The 16250-nt window shown below is 41.8% G+C and overlaps 1 protein-coding gene across 4 annotated transcripts in view; it reads right to left on the reverse strand.

Moving 5' to 3' along the window:
* The window catches only part of Spata17 (spermatogenesis associated 17), a 205898-nt gene that overhangs the window by 27564 nt on the left and 162084 nt on the right, over nucleotides 1-16250 (reverse strand). For 2 of the 4 annotated variants that reach the window (NM_028848.3, XM_030243227.1), the window contains one exon: nucleotides 11230-11312. In NM_028848.3, coding sequence (NP_083124.1) covers nucleotides 11232-11312 — 81 coding nt within the window. In that variant the 3' untranslated portion in view covers nucleotides 11230-11231. Of the gene's footprint in view, nucleotides 1-169; nucleotides 444-733; nucleotides 1177-5244; nucleotides 7701-11229; nucleotides 11313-16250 lie in introns of those variants that run through there. The other 2 variants (XM_006497207.3, XM_030243223.1) reach the window with 2 other exon arrangements.

Raw genomic sequence — 16250 nt, forward strand, 5'->3', positions numbered from 1 at the left:
TTTGATTCATAAGTGCTCTTAGATGTGCATTTGAATTTAAACATTACATTAGTTATTTTTTTGCTAAGACAAACTATCTGGCAATGGCAATGTAAGGAAGGGAGGGAGGGAAGGGGAGGGGAGGTGGGGAGGAGGGAGAAAGGGAGGAAGGAAAGGTAGAAGGGCTTACTTTGACTTATACTTCCAGGGACTATGGTTTGTCGTGGCCAAGGCAGCATGGTGACAAGAGCAGGAGGAGCTAGTCTTACCATGTCCACAGTAAGAGGAGACAAGGATGAGTGCTGGTTCCTCCTGGGTGTTCAGTCGAGGCCTTGAATGGTAGGGCTTGCCTTCAGGTCACTCTCCCCACCTCAATTAACCTAGTTTAGATGGTATCTTGCAGGTGTGCCCACATAGTTGCTTCCACTGTGACTCTGGTTGGCCAGATTAATCATCACAAATATCTTCAAGAAACAGAATTTGGGGGTGGAGTGATGGCTCAGTGGTTAAGATCACTGATTGCTTTTACAAAGGACCTGAGTTCAATTCCTAGTGCCCACATGGTGGCTCCCAACATCTGTAACTTCAGTTTCAGGATCCAATGCCCTCTTCTGGCTCCAGTGGGCACAGGCTAAATATTCATACACATAAAAAAAATAACATGACTCTGAAAAAAAAAACAGAATTTGGGATTCTAGTGTGTGAATTTGGTATGTCTGAATTAGGAGAAATGAAATGCCAAAATGAAACATACCAGACTCACTTGGGCTCTAGATTTTAAGCCAGTTGGTTGCTCTGGAAGGTTAGGCATGCAGTCAGTTATTGTCCACCAGCAATCATCATCTTTGCCGCAGAGTGGACGAGGTGGGACAAGCCCCAGGTGACCAACGCCATGTGTCCAGAAGAAAAAGGCCTCTGGATTCTGCTGTGGACTCGGGACATCTTTAATTCTCCCTGCAGCGTCTTCAGGCTGGCATGTGCGGCAGATGGACGGTGAGGATCATCACGAACAGCACACACATATATCTTGTGAGCTGATTTTTTTATTTGCCACTCAAGGAGAGCAGAGAGATTGATTTGGAAGCACAGTAATGAAGGTGGGAGGCACCAGTTAGCCTGCAGCTCGTCTTCCAACATGTTCTCGCCAGTTTCCTCTCTCTCATGCTGACCCGCTCTCTTCATCTCTACACAGTTTTCCTGAAAGGGAGAATGAATATTCTTAAACAAACAAACAAACAAACAAACAAACAAACAAACCCGGTAGCTGAAATGCTGAAACACAGAGCTTCTGTGGGTGATGTCTAGAGAGATGTTTCAAATGTCTTAAGTATATTTCAATGTTTGCCATGTGCCCATAGGCACACAAACATATATTATATATATATATATATATATATATATATATATATATATATATATATATATGTGCACAATTACACATTTAAAAATAACTGTGATCTTAATATGGTAATGTGATTTCAGGTTTTCTCTTGTTCCCTTCCTTGTACTCTGTCTCATGACAACAAAATGATTTGCTACAAGGAAGACAGAAGAGTAAGCAAGTGTCACTCTTCCTTCACATTACAAGAAACATCTCTGCTCCTAACGTACGGCAAGAGAAGTGGCTGTCATCACATCCACCATAGCCGAAGAATGGACCATTCCTCAAGGGAACAGCGATGCTGAGGACATAGGCAGGACCTCTGAGGACTGCTCTCAAGGATGTGAAACCAACAGGCAGAGCTGAAACTTCAGGTTAGAGCTAGGTCTCAAATCTGCCATTGTTCTGTCTGAATTTAATTCTTGAATATGGGAATGATATCCCTAAATTCACATGGTTTTGGAAACATTAATCAAAATAACTGTGAATTCATTATGATACAGATATTTAATTATTAAATATTTGTGTTTATTTCCAAATGTTTAAATTTACAATGTGAATATTTAAAAGATGGGTATGTATACGTACATGCACTTGAAAGCATTAGTTTTTGTGAATGTATGTGTATATATCTTAGCCTGTGAGGGTACATGCATACCACGTGGTGTGTGTGTGTGCGGTGGTCAGAGGACAACCTCAGGTGACATTCCTCACCTTAAAGTTTGCTGAAGACAGGCTCGCTCTCTCTCTCACTGTTTATCACTGTGCTGTGTACCTCAGTCTAGCTGGCCTGTGAGCCTCAAGGCTTTCTCCTGTTTCTTCAGAATGCTGTGCCTGCAGATACATGCTTTGCCTCTACCTTTTGCATAGTTTCTGGGGACCTGAACTCAGGATGTCAGGTCGAGCCATCTTCCAGCCCTGCCCCGATTTCCTGACTGAGATAGTGTACTGATACGGAGCTCTGCCTGGCCTCCAGTTCTTTAGGAGCTTAGGCTGGCTTTGAGCTTGCAGGGCTCCTCTGGCTCAGCCTCCTGAATGTAGGGCTACAGACAGAGGCTACTGTGCCCAGAGTTGAATGTGTTTTAAGTGGTTAAAAATAAAGGTGGACAAAGGTGTAGCATGGTCCCTAATTATGAGGCTGTTATTCACTGTCCAATTTATAGTTCAGATTTGCTTTTTTTTCTGCCAAGTCTTGTGTGTGTGTTTCTTTTAATGTTTTATTTTTCCAGTAAGAATTTCCAAAAACATAAGATCATGGATTTTGAAATAGAAAAAGTTACTATTTATAATTTTTGTAAAATTTGAGTCACAAGAGCTAATGTGAACACAGTTATCAGAGGGTTTTCACTTCATGGGGGAGTCCTTACCATTTAGTGTGTATGTAAAACTGAAGGTCTCAATCTGGTATAAACGTTTCATGCAAAAAGAGAGGTGTGACCCAAACTTCCCTTTTTAGTCAGTTTGAAATTACGAATGCTGTGCCTCAGAAAACAACGCTACAGGGCTACCAACCATCACTGACTCCACAGAGACTTCTGCAATTCATATCAACTGTCCAGTAAAAGAGGAATACAATCTCAGAAGGTGAGTGCTGCAGTGTTTTGAGATACAATGTCCCATAAGCTCCCGTGTGAATCCTTGGCCCCCAATGCTGGCACCATTCTGTGAGGTTCTGGAAACTTTGGGAAGTGGGGCTTGCCTGGAAGAAGCAGGCTACTGTGGCCGTGTCCGTAGGAGCTGTGTGTCATCATGCCCAGCTCCAGAGCCTCAGTATCCCGTTTCCTATCTGCCATATGCTCAAGAAAGTTCTCCAGCACACATCCCACTTCTATGGGGTTCTGTTCAACCAAGGGACCAAACCACCATGGACTAAACCTTCTGAAAGTGTGAGCCAAAACAAAGGCCCCTTTAGTCTATTGCATCAGGTGTTCGTTACGCTGACTGGAAGTCTAACGCAAGGCCAAGCAAGAGTCGTCCGAAGTCTATGAGGTTGGAGGAAGTTGGAGATGGCCATGGGCTGACAGGTCTGATTGTCCAACTGCCAAGTGCTCACCATCATTTTTGGTGCTAAAGAAAAGGTGAGTTAGGTCAGGAAAGCAGTTAGTGAGGAAGAGTAAGGTGATGACATCAGGAAAACATGGCTGTGGGAATCTACAGGTGCTTGCCTTTGCTTAAAGAGGCCACTGTTTATGTCACCACATCTCCCTGTTTGCTTTTCTCAGCCCTAGACAGTGCTCCAGCAAGCTAAGCGATATTAACTATTATTTATTGAGAACATGCTGCATCAGAAGAGCCATGCTAAGTGACTTCGACCCTTTAGTAGTCTTGAAAGAACGATTAATTCAAATTTTAGGTGACGAAATTAAGGCTAGGCAAACTTAAGAAACATTTCCATGATAGGAGGCGTAGTGTCACTGGCATTTGAAATTTGAAATTATGTTGACCAGAGTATGAGCTTAGAGAAGGAATCAGCTCTGCTGGACCTTTGTGTGAAGTTTACACCTGCTATCTGTGGTGGAGTGCTGTTTGGATTTTGTTGCCAATTCTCCTCCCTCGAGAGGGGTTCTCCGACAAGGAGTAGATCGAGTTCTCAGGTGATTTCACGTGAAATCTTAGCTGGTCAAATACAGGCTAGAGCCTGCGATTTGGGCAGTAGAAAGAAAAGCTTGGGCTGGAAGTTTTGAGAGGGAGGGATGGAGGAAGATAGGACAGAGGGAGAGGAAGATGGAGGAAGAAGAGGTGGAAGATGGAGCAGGCACACCTAGCCTGGAGCTGCCACAAGTAGCTAGGAAATTCATCGCTGGGCAACAGAGTAGTCTAGTGGTATATCTGCCCAATCCAGGCATGCATCTTGTAAATATATTACAAGATGTGTATTCTTCGCATGGGCATATTGGGGTTGGAGATTTACCGATATATACCTGGCTGGTATAAATGTAAGTCTCTAGTGTTCTCCTTTCATGGGGCTAGAGGGAGCTGAGTGGGACCACAGTGGTTGTTAGCATTCTGCAGACTGGCCACGGGACCCAGGGCCAGACGGCTGCTTGGAGACTGCCAGCAACTAGCCGGAGAAAGTGTGGATTATTTTTAAAATTACATGTGACAGCTATCTTTGTCAGTGTCTGATAGGGAATTCCATGTGTTATTAGTGTCTCTTAGAAAGCAGACAGTATTATTTGGGCCCTTTTTGCGCACATAACCAGAGGAGGATGGTGCAGACCACCACCTTTAGAGAGCATGTGCACTAGGTGTGTCATATTTGCTTTACCTCTTGCAATCTTGCTTCCTTTCAGGAAAGTATGTAATTCATGAATGATACATGGACAACCGAGAAGGACAGAGTAATACACACAGACTAGGAAGACCCAGTGCTCCGTGACAGTGACTGCAAGGGTAACTCAAGCAGCCAGAGAGAAGCTATGTAATTTTAGCTCGAAATTGTTGAAATAATTATCTGTATATTTTGTATCTAGTGACTTTGACTCCACATTCACGAGGTTATCATGTATTGGTGAACCTGGTTTAAGTGGTGACTATTTTCTGTTGTGTTCTATATTTCATTGAATGACTCCACCTCTTCCATCTGTGAATTCAGTATCTATCTCGCTTTGTAGCTTCCTCTCTGTCACTGTCTGCCTGAATTTTAGTTCCCCACTTCTGCAGTGTTGAAGAAACCAGAAATGTGTTCAGGGGCACAGCAATGTTGCAGGGAAGGCTGTACTCTCTGATGGCTTGGCCTTATTGATGTCCTCCTAGCATCATCAAGCATGTGGACTTGCATTTTGGTTCTTTACTGGTTGACAACTCTTCTAACAAAAATCTGCGCTTGTGATGGGAGCAGAGGAGAATACCTGACACTGTACTTGGGCCTCCACATTTCTTACCTGTTGTCTCTTGAGGCTTCTGGCCATGGGCCATCTACACATGTGCAAATGGATTTTCACTTGTCTCCTTCCTTCCCTTCTGTACTCCATGTAGGGATGGTTACTGATCTTAGTGAGAAGCAACTGGAGAAGGCTGGAGCTGGGCTTCCATTTTGGGTTCCACTGCTTTTATCACTACTCAAAGTCTGTAAAGTGTGGTCTGGCCTACCTACTTGATAAGAGGAAATGTTTTAAGCAGAATTTATTCCATTTATTCATGGAAGTATTTTTTTTTTTTTTTTTTTTTTGCTTAGGATGTGTTTGTGCATCCACAATGACAAACATATAAATGGAATAGTTTAGGCATAAATATTTCAAAAATATCTGTGTATTTTCAGGCTATTAGTATGAGTGTGTGAAAAACTAATGGTTTATTACAATAAATTTACAAATGATGCTTTAGTTTATAGTTTTAAATATGAGTAAAAGAATATTCTTCAGGGGGAGCATCCTCTCAGAGGCAAAGGGGAGGCGGGCTGGGAAGAGAGGCAGGCAACATTTGGAATATAAATACATAAAACAGTTTGATAAAATCAGTTCATTCATCTAATGCTGCATGTTTATAGTGTTTGTTGTATGTTGCATGTGTGTGGTACAGACCTGTGAGTGAGCATGGCCCTGTGCAAGCATGCAGGGGCCTGAGCAGAATCTTGGGTATCTTCCTTCTTTCTTCTCTACCTTATTCCCTTGAGATAGGATCTCTCACTAAACATGAAGTTCAGCCAGGTTGACAGAATAAACCTGACTCTACCCAAGCACTGTGTTTATATGAATACACAGTCCTGTTCTGCTTTTTATCTGAGTGCAACCTCACACTACCTCAAGTAGAAAATTTCACTGTGACGATGAATTTCGGAATGGGATCAAGGGACACGAGAACACCAGTTGTTTATTTTTAACATAACTATCCCAGGAAAACTCAAGCCTTTAGGACAAAGTAGGACACTTACCTGGCTTTTAGCAAATCACAATTCAGAGTCACCAGAATAGCCGCAGCCACAAGACCAGGCGCTCTTGTTACTGCTCCATTCTAAGCAGCCTGCAAATGCATTTCTCATCTCCAAACATATCTGCTTGGCTCACATACCCACTACTCTGGGTCTGTTGTATGTCAAGTTCCAGGACGTTGTTATGCAGCAATTTCTTCTGAAATGAAACACTACATTCTGCAGGGAGCTGTTAAGAGTCAGAACTAAAAAAACTCATAAGTTTCAGGAAGTCCCTGAAACTGACCAGATGCACTATGCCCCTCCCTCTTCTAAGCTTTTAAAAGTAGTAGTAAGGACTGCTAAGAGACACTCTCAGACAAGCTGAGGTAGGTGCCTGGAAGAGGCTCAGGCCAATAGGAGCTGCCTATAGAAGACACTCTTTAACTTGTAAAGCTGCTTGCAAGTTGTTCAGTGGGCTCTAGGTTTCCAGATTTTATGAACTCTTGCCCTTGATGAAATGGGCTTTTGGTGATGCAGTTGTCTTTCTTTGAGCCATTTCTACTGCTATAAGTAACCTCAATAAAACACATTGGTTCAAGTTGAATTGTGGTGGTAGCCCTACTTTGATCTCTTGTTGGCTCTCTGCTTTGGATAAAAGAGGTTTGTTAATGCCTGTCAAGGAATAGTCTCATACAACAGACATGGAGGTATTATTTCCCAGTAATGTGTCATCATTTCTCTTGTGGAAGAACGTTTATACTAACAACTTCCCTACCATCCACACTTCATATTAGCTGTTAATAATTGTTGTCCAGTAACACAGGGACCAGGATCAAGGTTTCTCATTACTGAGTAGAGTGACAGGGGTCAGAATATTGTCACTTCAATAGAACCTTCACTAGAACCATTCATGGCACTTTGGGTGAAAAAGGCTATAGTTGTCAACAGATGTTCTCAAAGGCATTTGTCCCCAAATAGATGAGAAAATCTGAAATACCTCCACCACCAACCCCCATGGCTTTACACCACAAACTCACATTTACCTCCCTCACACAAACACTGCACATGACACATACACCTCCCCGCCCCCACAACACACATGAGCTGTAAAATGAATGTTACAATTTATTGAATCCCAGTGAGTCTGGCTCACTGGTAAATCTGAATAGTTCTTATAAAAGCCTCTTTTGTGTTTTCCTTTCAAACTATAAAGGTTTATAATGAACCAGAAACGGTTTTAACTTTTTTTTCTGACAGATGAGAAAGTGAGTACAGGAGAATGAGTCGGGATTGGGAGGGGGAGAGGAGGAGGGAGGGGAGGACAGAGAAAGAGATGGAGCTCGCTCGTAGGAGTGCACCAAGGTCAAAGGACAGAGGTCAAGATTGTTCCTCGGCTGTGGAGGTAGAGTCTGGAACTCTGAGCAGTGGCATCTTCCATTTCATGCTCACTTCATCTTATCCTCATTTCCACATTTCGTCTTCTGTTCTCTAAAACCAAGCAGCACAGTGTGAGGGAGGAGGCACTGTGTTAAAACACGTTTTCACACTCTCAATACAAAGTGTTATCTTAGTCTAGGAAGCAAGGGCCCTGCCACAGATCCCTGACATTTGTGTGCATTCTCCCTGCTCTCGGATGCCTCTGACTACACATCCAGATTAGCAATCTTGAAGTCAGATGTCAGTAATAATCCTTCTAAGTTACTGAAAGCAGAGGACATCCCTCCCATGAGCAAGTGGGTGAGTGTCAAACAGAATCTTCAGTATGAGGACAGTTTAAGAGAAGTGTCTTCATTTTTTTTTTCCTTGCCAGATCACTGTGAGTAGCCTTAAGGTTACAAATGTGTATAATTCCAGTGTGAATAGCCACGTTTCATAGTTTTTCTTAGTATCTTAAAACTTTAATCCCCAGCAGGTTAAAGTGTAGCTTAACTGTTTGCTTACCACTCTCAACTTATACAGCTCATTTTCCTTACCCAGTGGCTAGAATACTGTTTCCTCTCTACAAAGGTAATGGAAGTTTCCATTTTTCCAACCCATGTGTCAAGTATACTTACTTTTTATTTTCAAGTTTTGAGTCATTCATATGCTGGATTCCCACAGAATGGAGGAAAATGAACACTGCTTTTCATGTCTAAACAATGATTTAATTAAAACTCATCTCATCTGGTTTCCAAATAGAAACACATTTTAGCAGAAAGATATTCTGGACCAAAGCCCATTCCAAAGAAGAGTGGGAATATTCATCAGAGCACAATGCAGGAAAACTCCCACGATGCTACATGAACTCTGATGGGGCCCCACTCAACATAAACAACCATGTCGGCTTCTTGTGGCAATGCCTTTCTATCCTGCTCACTAGAGACTTCCTGTCTGGTGGCGTGAACGGGGCTGCAAGGAAAGCCCAACAGTGACAAGGCCCAGGGTCTGATTTAGGTCAAATTGATTTGGGAACCTATCAAAAAATGACCAGTTACAAAGACAAATGAAAGAAATGAATAGCACTGCTAATACACAAAATATGTAAAACATGAGATGAGTCAGCAGACATATCTTTAATGTCTGACATACACATGTCATACATGACACACACATGTCTTTTTGTATGTTTGCCATACATGTGTACCTTTGCATGTCTCTGCTCTTTAATTAGACCAATGTGAAACTCTTGTTGTTCTTGCTCTTATCATTCACTATAAATCATCTAGCAAGTACTTTATCGTCACAAAAAAGTAACCACTGTGCCTTCTATCATCATGGTTAAGAAGAACTTTAATGTTCACATTTGTAATCGCAGAGGAGAACTATTAAGCTTTATTGGAGAATTTGGTTTAACATTGACTTTGTCTGATCAAATGAAAATCTAAAAATAAGTTGAGATATAAAGCAGAATCTGGGAAAAATAAGGTTAATAAAAATCTAACCAGTCAGAGATTATTACCATTACCATTTCTGCAATATATTAATGTATATATACATATTTTACATATACATGGGTATATAGAAATACGCATCAACAGATATGCAGCTATATATGTACATATGTACATAATACATTGTTATGCAATCAAATTGAACAGTGGTTTTAAACAAAGCCTTCTTAAGAATACAAGGTAGGCATTTTGTCAGATGAGTGGGTAAAACATTGTATTCACTTTCACTGAATTTGCTATATATTAATCAGCATTTGGGTCGATTCCAATATTGTTGTGCAGTACTTTCCCCTGAATTAAGGCATTTCATCCTGGAGGGAAACTTCTTAAGACTCAGGAAGTTCTTACAGTGGCCCCTTAAGAGTCAAGGGGTAAACAACTAACAAGTCTCACAAAGACTCTGAAACCAACCAGATTCATAAAGCCCTCCTCCCCAAGGTCATAAGAGCAGTAAGAACTGCTGACGAGGGCAGACTCTGTCCTCTGAGCTGCTCTGTCCACTCCAAGGCATGCAGTGATTCAGGGTTGTAACTTCCATGAGCTGTCATCCATGTCATCCATGTTGGAATGGGCTTTCAGGGATGCAGCTGTTTTCGAGGTGTCCACATCCCTGTAAGTAAATCCCTACTGGCACTCCACTAAGTAATCTAATCCACTCACTTAGTTACCAAGTTGAACCTTGATGGTTGGTGACTTTTTTCTATCATCAGCCCTTAATCTGGCAAGAATAGATTATTGATCATGTGTCCCAGAAACATTGTCACACAAGAAATACTTCTTTATAAAACCATTATAAACAGAATTACTACAACTTTCCATTAAAAGTTGCATATATATGTGTGTATATATATATATATATGACATACTATGGGCCACAGATTCATACATATTCAATGGCAGTAATACTTTAAACCTTTGAAACAGTGTTCTTACTTGGTGACACAAATATAAAATTTTTCTATTAACTAGGAATACTTTCCATTTCCTCTCAGGTATTCTTTTGGAACAGGTAAGTGGTTAGTATTGGTATCTGTCTTTAATACATTAACACCCAAATCAAAGCCTTCAGAGATCCCTGTGAAGCAGAGGAAACACAGCACACCCAACGCTAGGAGGCTTTAGGCACTCCATGCTCTTCCCAGCAGGCTGGCCAGTGAGTGCCCATCACCTTTGGCCTGGAGGACTCCGGACACTTCTAACACATGTGATTTCTTATTTGTGACCTTTCCCTTCAAATGTCTTTTATCGCATACCTGATGAAATTGTGCAAAACAAAACAAAACAAAACAAAAATCCACACACACATACACACACACACACACACACACACACACACCACAATACTGTCTATGATCTTAGTTCAACTGCATTTTTAATCTAAAATACATTAGCAATAAAAATAAAATTATTGAAACCTTATTTGACTCTTGAATTTTAGTAGTTATCTTTTTTCTTTTTCTTTTTCTTTTTCTTTTTTTTGTTTTTGTTTGTTTGTTTATTTGTTTCAAGACAGGGTTTCTCTGTGTAGCCCTGGCTGTCCTGGAACTTACTTTGTAGACCAGGCTGACCTTGAACTCCGAAATCTTCCTGCCTCTGCCTCCCAAGTGCTGGGATTAAAAGGCGTGCGCCACTACCGCCTGGCAGTTATCTTTTTTCTTGTCTATCCTGCAAACTTTGGTAATTATCAGAGACCCTAGACTCTTCCCATCACTCTAAATTAAGTAAAGAATCTTTAACTGTACTATTTAAAAAGTCCTGAGAAACATTTTAGCTTTTGGGATAGCACTGATATATTTTTCAGGCACTATGTAAATCTTTTCTGTGTCGTTTAATTAAAAGATAAAGAACACCTCAGACATTTGTTAGTTCTGTTAATGCATTTCACTCCATTTTAGAGAAGATATTTGAAAAATAAAACCAATTGTTGAAACCATCAGATTAGAATTAAAGACATTTATAGAATTTTACCTCACATGAATATTGTCACAGCATTTTAAAAGTACCTAACAGTTAAGTCAGTCTCATTTGATTGGTAATTTATTTAGTATATATTTGGACGTACTCAGAAAAAAACAAACAATGCATACCTTTATACAATTTCTCCAGCTTTCGAATATAACTTTCCATACTTCGAGAAGAGTTGAAATGAAGGCAGAACAGTCTGGAAATCCTAGGGGAAAGAGCTCAGGTTACCACAGAGACCGTTGGCTTCTACTGCTATCGCTATAGCTATCATTTGGATTAAGTTGAACTCTAAGGTAGGTTTCAACAACCACCCTTCATGTTTCCCCATCACCCCCCCCACACACACACACACACACATATTTTGGATATTTTATCAGTTTAAAGCGTTCATTAAATTTGCATTCGTTTTGTTTGCTTGCCTTTTTGTTGTTTGTTTCTGTTTTTTGTTTAGTTGTTGTTGTTGTTGACAAGGTCTCATTGTGTCACCCTGGCAGGCCTGGACATCATTATGTGAACCAGGCTGGCCCCACACATGCGTCAGTCTTCCTGTATCTGTCTCCCGAGCACACCTAGCAAGCACACAGGTCTGATGTCCATGGCTAGCACATGTGAGCAGCTCTGGGCGGCGCCAACATGAGATTGAATCACATGCTTTCAAGGAGCCTGCAGCCTTTGCCTTGGTTTTAGGGCATTCTGTACTGAGTTTTTGGCAAAGTAAACATTTGTTAACAGAGTCACACAAAGAGGAGCGCGATGTGTCCAAGTGCCTTTACTAGAGGGTGAGGCAGGCTCCTCACACCTGACGTGCTCTCTAGGAGATCCTTGCAGAAGGAGGTTTTGCAAGTAGCCAGATTTGAAGCACTTGATTAAGAAATGGGTGTTTCCACAGCCAAGCGTTAACAAGGCAGCTCCTATACCAACTCTGAATACTGTGAATAAACTGAAGAGGTTTGGGTTTTTTTTTCTTAAGAGTCTATTAGTGAAGGAGATTTTGTCTGAAATTTCCTGGCTGAGCGAAGCCAGGAGAAAAGCGCCATCCTTGGCCCGGGTCTTCAGAAGGTCCACACTTTACAAGATTCTCAAAAGAGCCCGCGGTGTGTCTGGGTCTCTGTTGCCACTCATCTGACTCTGCTCTGGAACAGTAGACTCCTAACCCTAAATATCTGTTTTGATAACTAACCTCAGGTCCCAGGAAAATGCCTGCATGTGTCTGGGTTTGTCTGCCTAAGTGGCCGTGGTGGGCCCTACTTCTAAGTGTAGAGACAATGTGTGCCACAGAGACTCAGATAAGAAACTAATGAGATAGTCTGAATGAAATGCTTCCCTGTAAACGGCACGTGGATGAGTGTGTATAATGACGTTTGCTTTTCCTGTGCGGCTCAGCAGCGTTCCTTCTCTTCCAGACACGGAGCAGAGGGAATCCAAACCCATCTCACTGTTAGAAGTATCTCAGGCATGTTTACTAACAGCTACTATCTCAAACAGCTCTTCACCTTGAATCTATAATGCTCTGTTGTCTGTATCACGTGGTAACTTGACAGACACCATATCCACTTGTATGTGTATAGCAATATCTTACTTAACTTTCAGAACAAAGAGACCTGACCCACATGAAAGGCTCAAGAGGAACGAAATGTGATACACACCGGAAATTTAGTTCTAGATACAGGGAAGATGAAATCGTTAGTTTTTCTTATTTTTAATCTGTTAGATAACAGTCTTTGTTATGAATTTATAGTAACAGTGATATGATTGGTGTGTACAGCAAAAGGTATTGATATGATATGGAAGGGTCTGGAGAGAGAAACGAAGGAAATCTGTTGAAGTCTTATAAGCACAGGTGAGGCGGCGGTACTTGGATTCATGTGCTGTAAATCTATACTCACACTCTAGAGCAACCATGAGAACATTTTTAGGGACTGCAGCTGAGTCTGCGAGTGAGGAGACATGGAACATTATAAAACATTCAATTAATAGCAGATGTGTTGGAGAAAGATGAAAACAAACTCAGACTAAATAAAGGGCAAGCATAGCAAAGAAAAAGTAGTTAGCATGGTGGTCGATAGTAATCCAGATGCATTAGTAATCATTTTATACAGACAATGGAATGCTGAATAATATATTGCCTAAAATCCTGATTTAAATAAAAGGCATGAATGGTGAAAACTAGGTGGGCAGAGAACGGCCCTGTGTATTCCCATTAGCCAAGGAAGAGATGAAAATGCTATACTAATTTTGGATAGAAGAGATTTCAGAGTAAGGAAAGTGATCAGGGATAATGGGAGTGGCTGTAGAATGCTAAAGGGGTCAAGTCTCCTAGAAGACCTGTCAGTCAGTAATGTCTATGTGCCTGGAGTCAGAGGGTCAGCGTACAGGAGGCGAAGACTGATAGAGCTGGCAGGAAGTGGATGGACTCACTATTGTACTTGGCAAATTCCACACCTCTTTATCAGTGACTGACAGATCCAGCAGGTAGAAAATCAACAAGGGTGTAATTGAACTGAACAGCACTGTCAATCAACTGGATGTAATTGACATCTATAGACTTTTTTATCCACCAGCAGCAGAGTGTACACTTTTCTCAGATTCATACAGAAATACCACCAAGATAAACTATGTACTGGACCATAAAACACTTTAACAAATTTAAAACAAACCACACAAGTACCATTTCATAAAACAGCAGATTTACCATGGGTATCAATGACAGATCCATGGAAACCTCCAAATATTTGAACATTAGATAGTGTACCCCTGAAAAGAACACAAGTGGAAGAAACCTCAGGAGGAGACAAACCTAACTGAGAGGAAATAACACTTATGCAGACGGCAGAAGCACCAAAGGCTGCAGCAGCAACAGGAGACACATGGACAGAGAGGAAGACAAGGCCTTGCCCAGTGACCAGAACATCTGCTTCAGGAAACTAGGAAAAGAAGAACACAGCCACGCAGAAGAAAACGATCTGGGTAGAAGTCATGAAATCAAATCTAGAACCCTGACTAGGGAGGCGACGCAGTGGGTAAAGTGCCTGCCGCTCAAGCACCGAGGCCGACTCTGGACCCCAGGACACACTGATCTCTGTACTCCAGAGATGGGGAGCCCCTGGGTGGATACCAGCTTCCTCAGTGACAAATCCTGTGACAAGAACAGGAGGCAGGAACATGCCAGGCATTTCTGGTGTGGGGACTTTAAAGCTGAGGGGTTCTGCTTCCTCCACTGCACTCGAGTGCTCTTGGCTTTGCCCCAATACCATTTGCCTCAGTGAACAAAGTGCAAAGTAATGAGGACGATGGCCTGTGTCAGCTTTAGGCCTTCACAAGCAAGTGCACATGTGTGTATATGCACCTGCACACATGTATACACACATGTAAACAAACGTATGCATGTGCGCACATAAATAAATATACATGCATGCATGAAGTAGGGAAACAGAAACATCAAAAACATCATTCACTTTCTTGTCAACATCAATAAAACCAGGAAACTGTTAACCAAGCTGAGTAAGAAAAGAAAGTGAATACATCAAAAGCTAATGCCAGAAGGACAGACAGACCTCAGGCTCTGGGAGGACATACAGGGATACAACGAGGAAGTTTAAGGTTGGAAACTGGATAGAAATGGCCAAGACTCTGAGAGAGACTGCTGAGACTCTACTAGGAAGAGCAGATGATCAGAACAGCCTGTATCTTTTTCGAATGGAAACAAAGCATCTTTGATCACAACTCCCCGTAAAGCGATTTTAAGCAAGTCCCTGAACACACATAAACACATGCATTGACGTGTACAGAGAAGGTTAAGAATGATTACAGTTAGAAGCTCTGGGCTTCCTTCCTTCAGCCCTGCTACGCTCTTGTGTTCTTACTTTCCAACTTCTGTGGGTTATAGTGTTCCCCATGCACTGCGCTAGCATTTGGGCCTGTGTGCACAGAGTACTGCCTTCTGTCCAGGCACCAATACCAGGACTCAGTCCTGCCTAGGGCCTGACAATAGACATAAGTCTACAGTTATGTGGATGAGCAGGGATTGGTCCACTCTATACAAGAGAAATCTTTCAGAAAGCCGTCACCACCTTTGCATCTGTCATCTTCTGATTTTCAGGCCCTCACAGCCTTAGCTAGTAACGAACCACAGCTTTTGTCTGAGGAAACCTCTGGTCCTGATTCAGAGTTCCAGACAAGTTGCTTCTGACACAATAACACAGTCATTCTGCCATGAGAAGCCATTTACTCATGAGTTCAAGAAGCCACTTGCACGATGCTCTTATGGGGTCAGGTTAAACAGGGATGGGGGGTTGCTTTTCTGAAAAAAACATCCTCATCAAGAAAAACACTGGGGGTAGCGATCCTACATCCTGCCGTAGCTGCTGCTTGCCAAAGCAGACAGCTTTTGCTATTAGGATGCCCAGCCAAACACAAATCATCCACTGCCACAATGAGCTCCTTGGGACAGCAGGAGTGTTTGGAAGTGAATGGCTCTTTCAGCTGGAAATCAGCCCAGGTTCATTTCCAACCCAAGTCAAAATGACAAAGAGTGAATTTCCTGGGCCACTCACCCCAAGGTGTAGGAACACTAGGTCGGCAGCTGTTATGTTTAGCTAGTTATTTAAGGCTTTCCAGCAGACGGTTACAGTTGAGCATGTAACCAAGTCGTGCCCATGCCCCTCGGTGAAACAATGCTTCTGTATCATGGACAGAGCCTCAAGAGACAAAGGGTGGGGCGAGGGAGCAAGGAGGAAAATCACAGGTCAGGCACATACTTATCAGCTGAAATGATTTTAATGTAGTCAGCTTTAAAATATTGCAGAGACTTTTCTCTTAGAACTAAAAAAAAAAAAAAAAAAACAAAAAACAAAAAACAAAAAACAAAACAAAAAAAAAAAACACAAAAGAAAAAACCCAAGGTAGATGGTGAAAACTGAATATTAAATGCTCTTGCCAGCTAGTCCTCTGGATCTTCTCTGCCTTTCAAGTGGGAGTTCATGGGGGTTTCAAAGAGTCCCTGATATTTTTCATGAAAACTCAATCTAAATAAACCTTCTAAGAGTGTTCTGAGATACTTTCAGTTAACTTTAAAAACCACTCATTTTGAAAGCCAATCTAAATAAACCTCACTTCCCTAGTGGTTTGGTGTACATGACATTGC

The sequence above is a fragment of the Mus musculus genome, chromosome 1, assembly GCF_000001635.26.
Source record: "Mus musculus strain C57BL/6J chromosome 1, GRCm38.p6 C57BL/6J".
Lineage (NCBI taxonomy): Eukaryota > Metazoa > Chordata > Mammalia > Rodentia > Muridae > Mus > Mus musculus.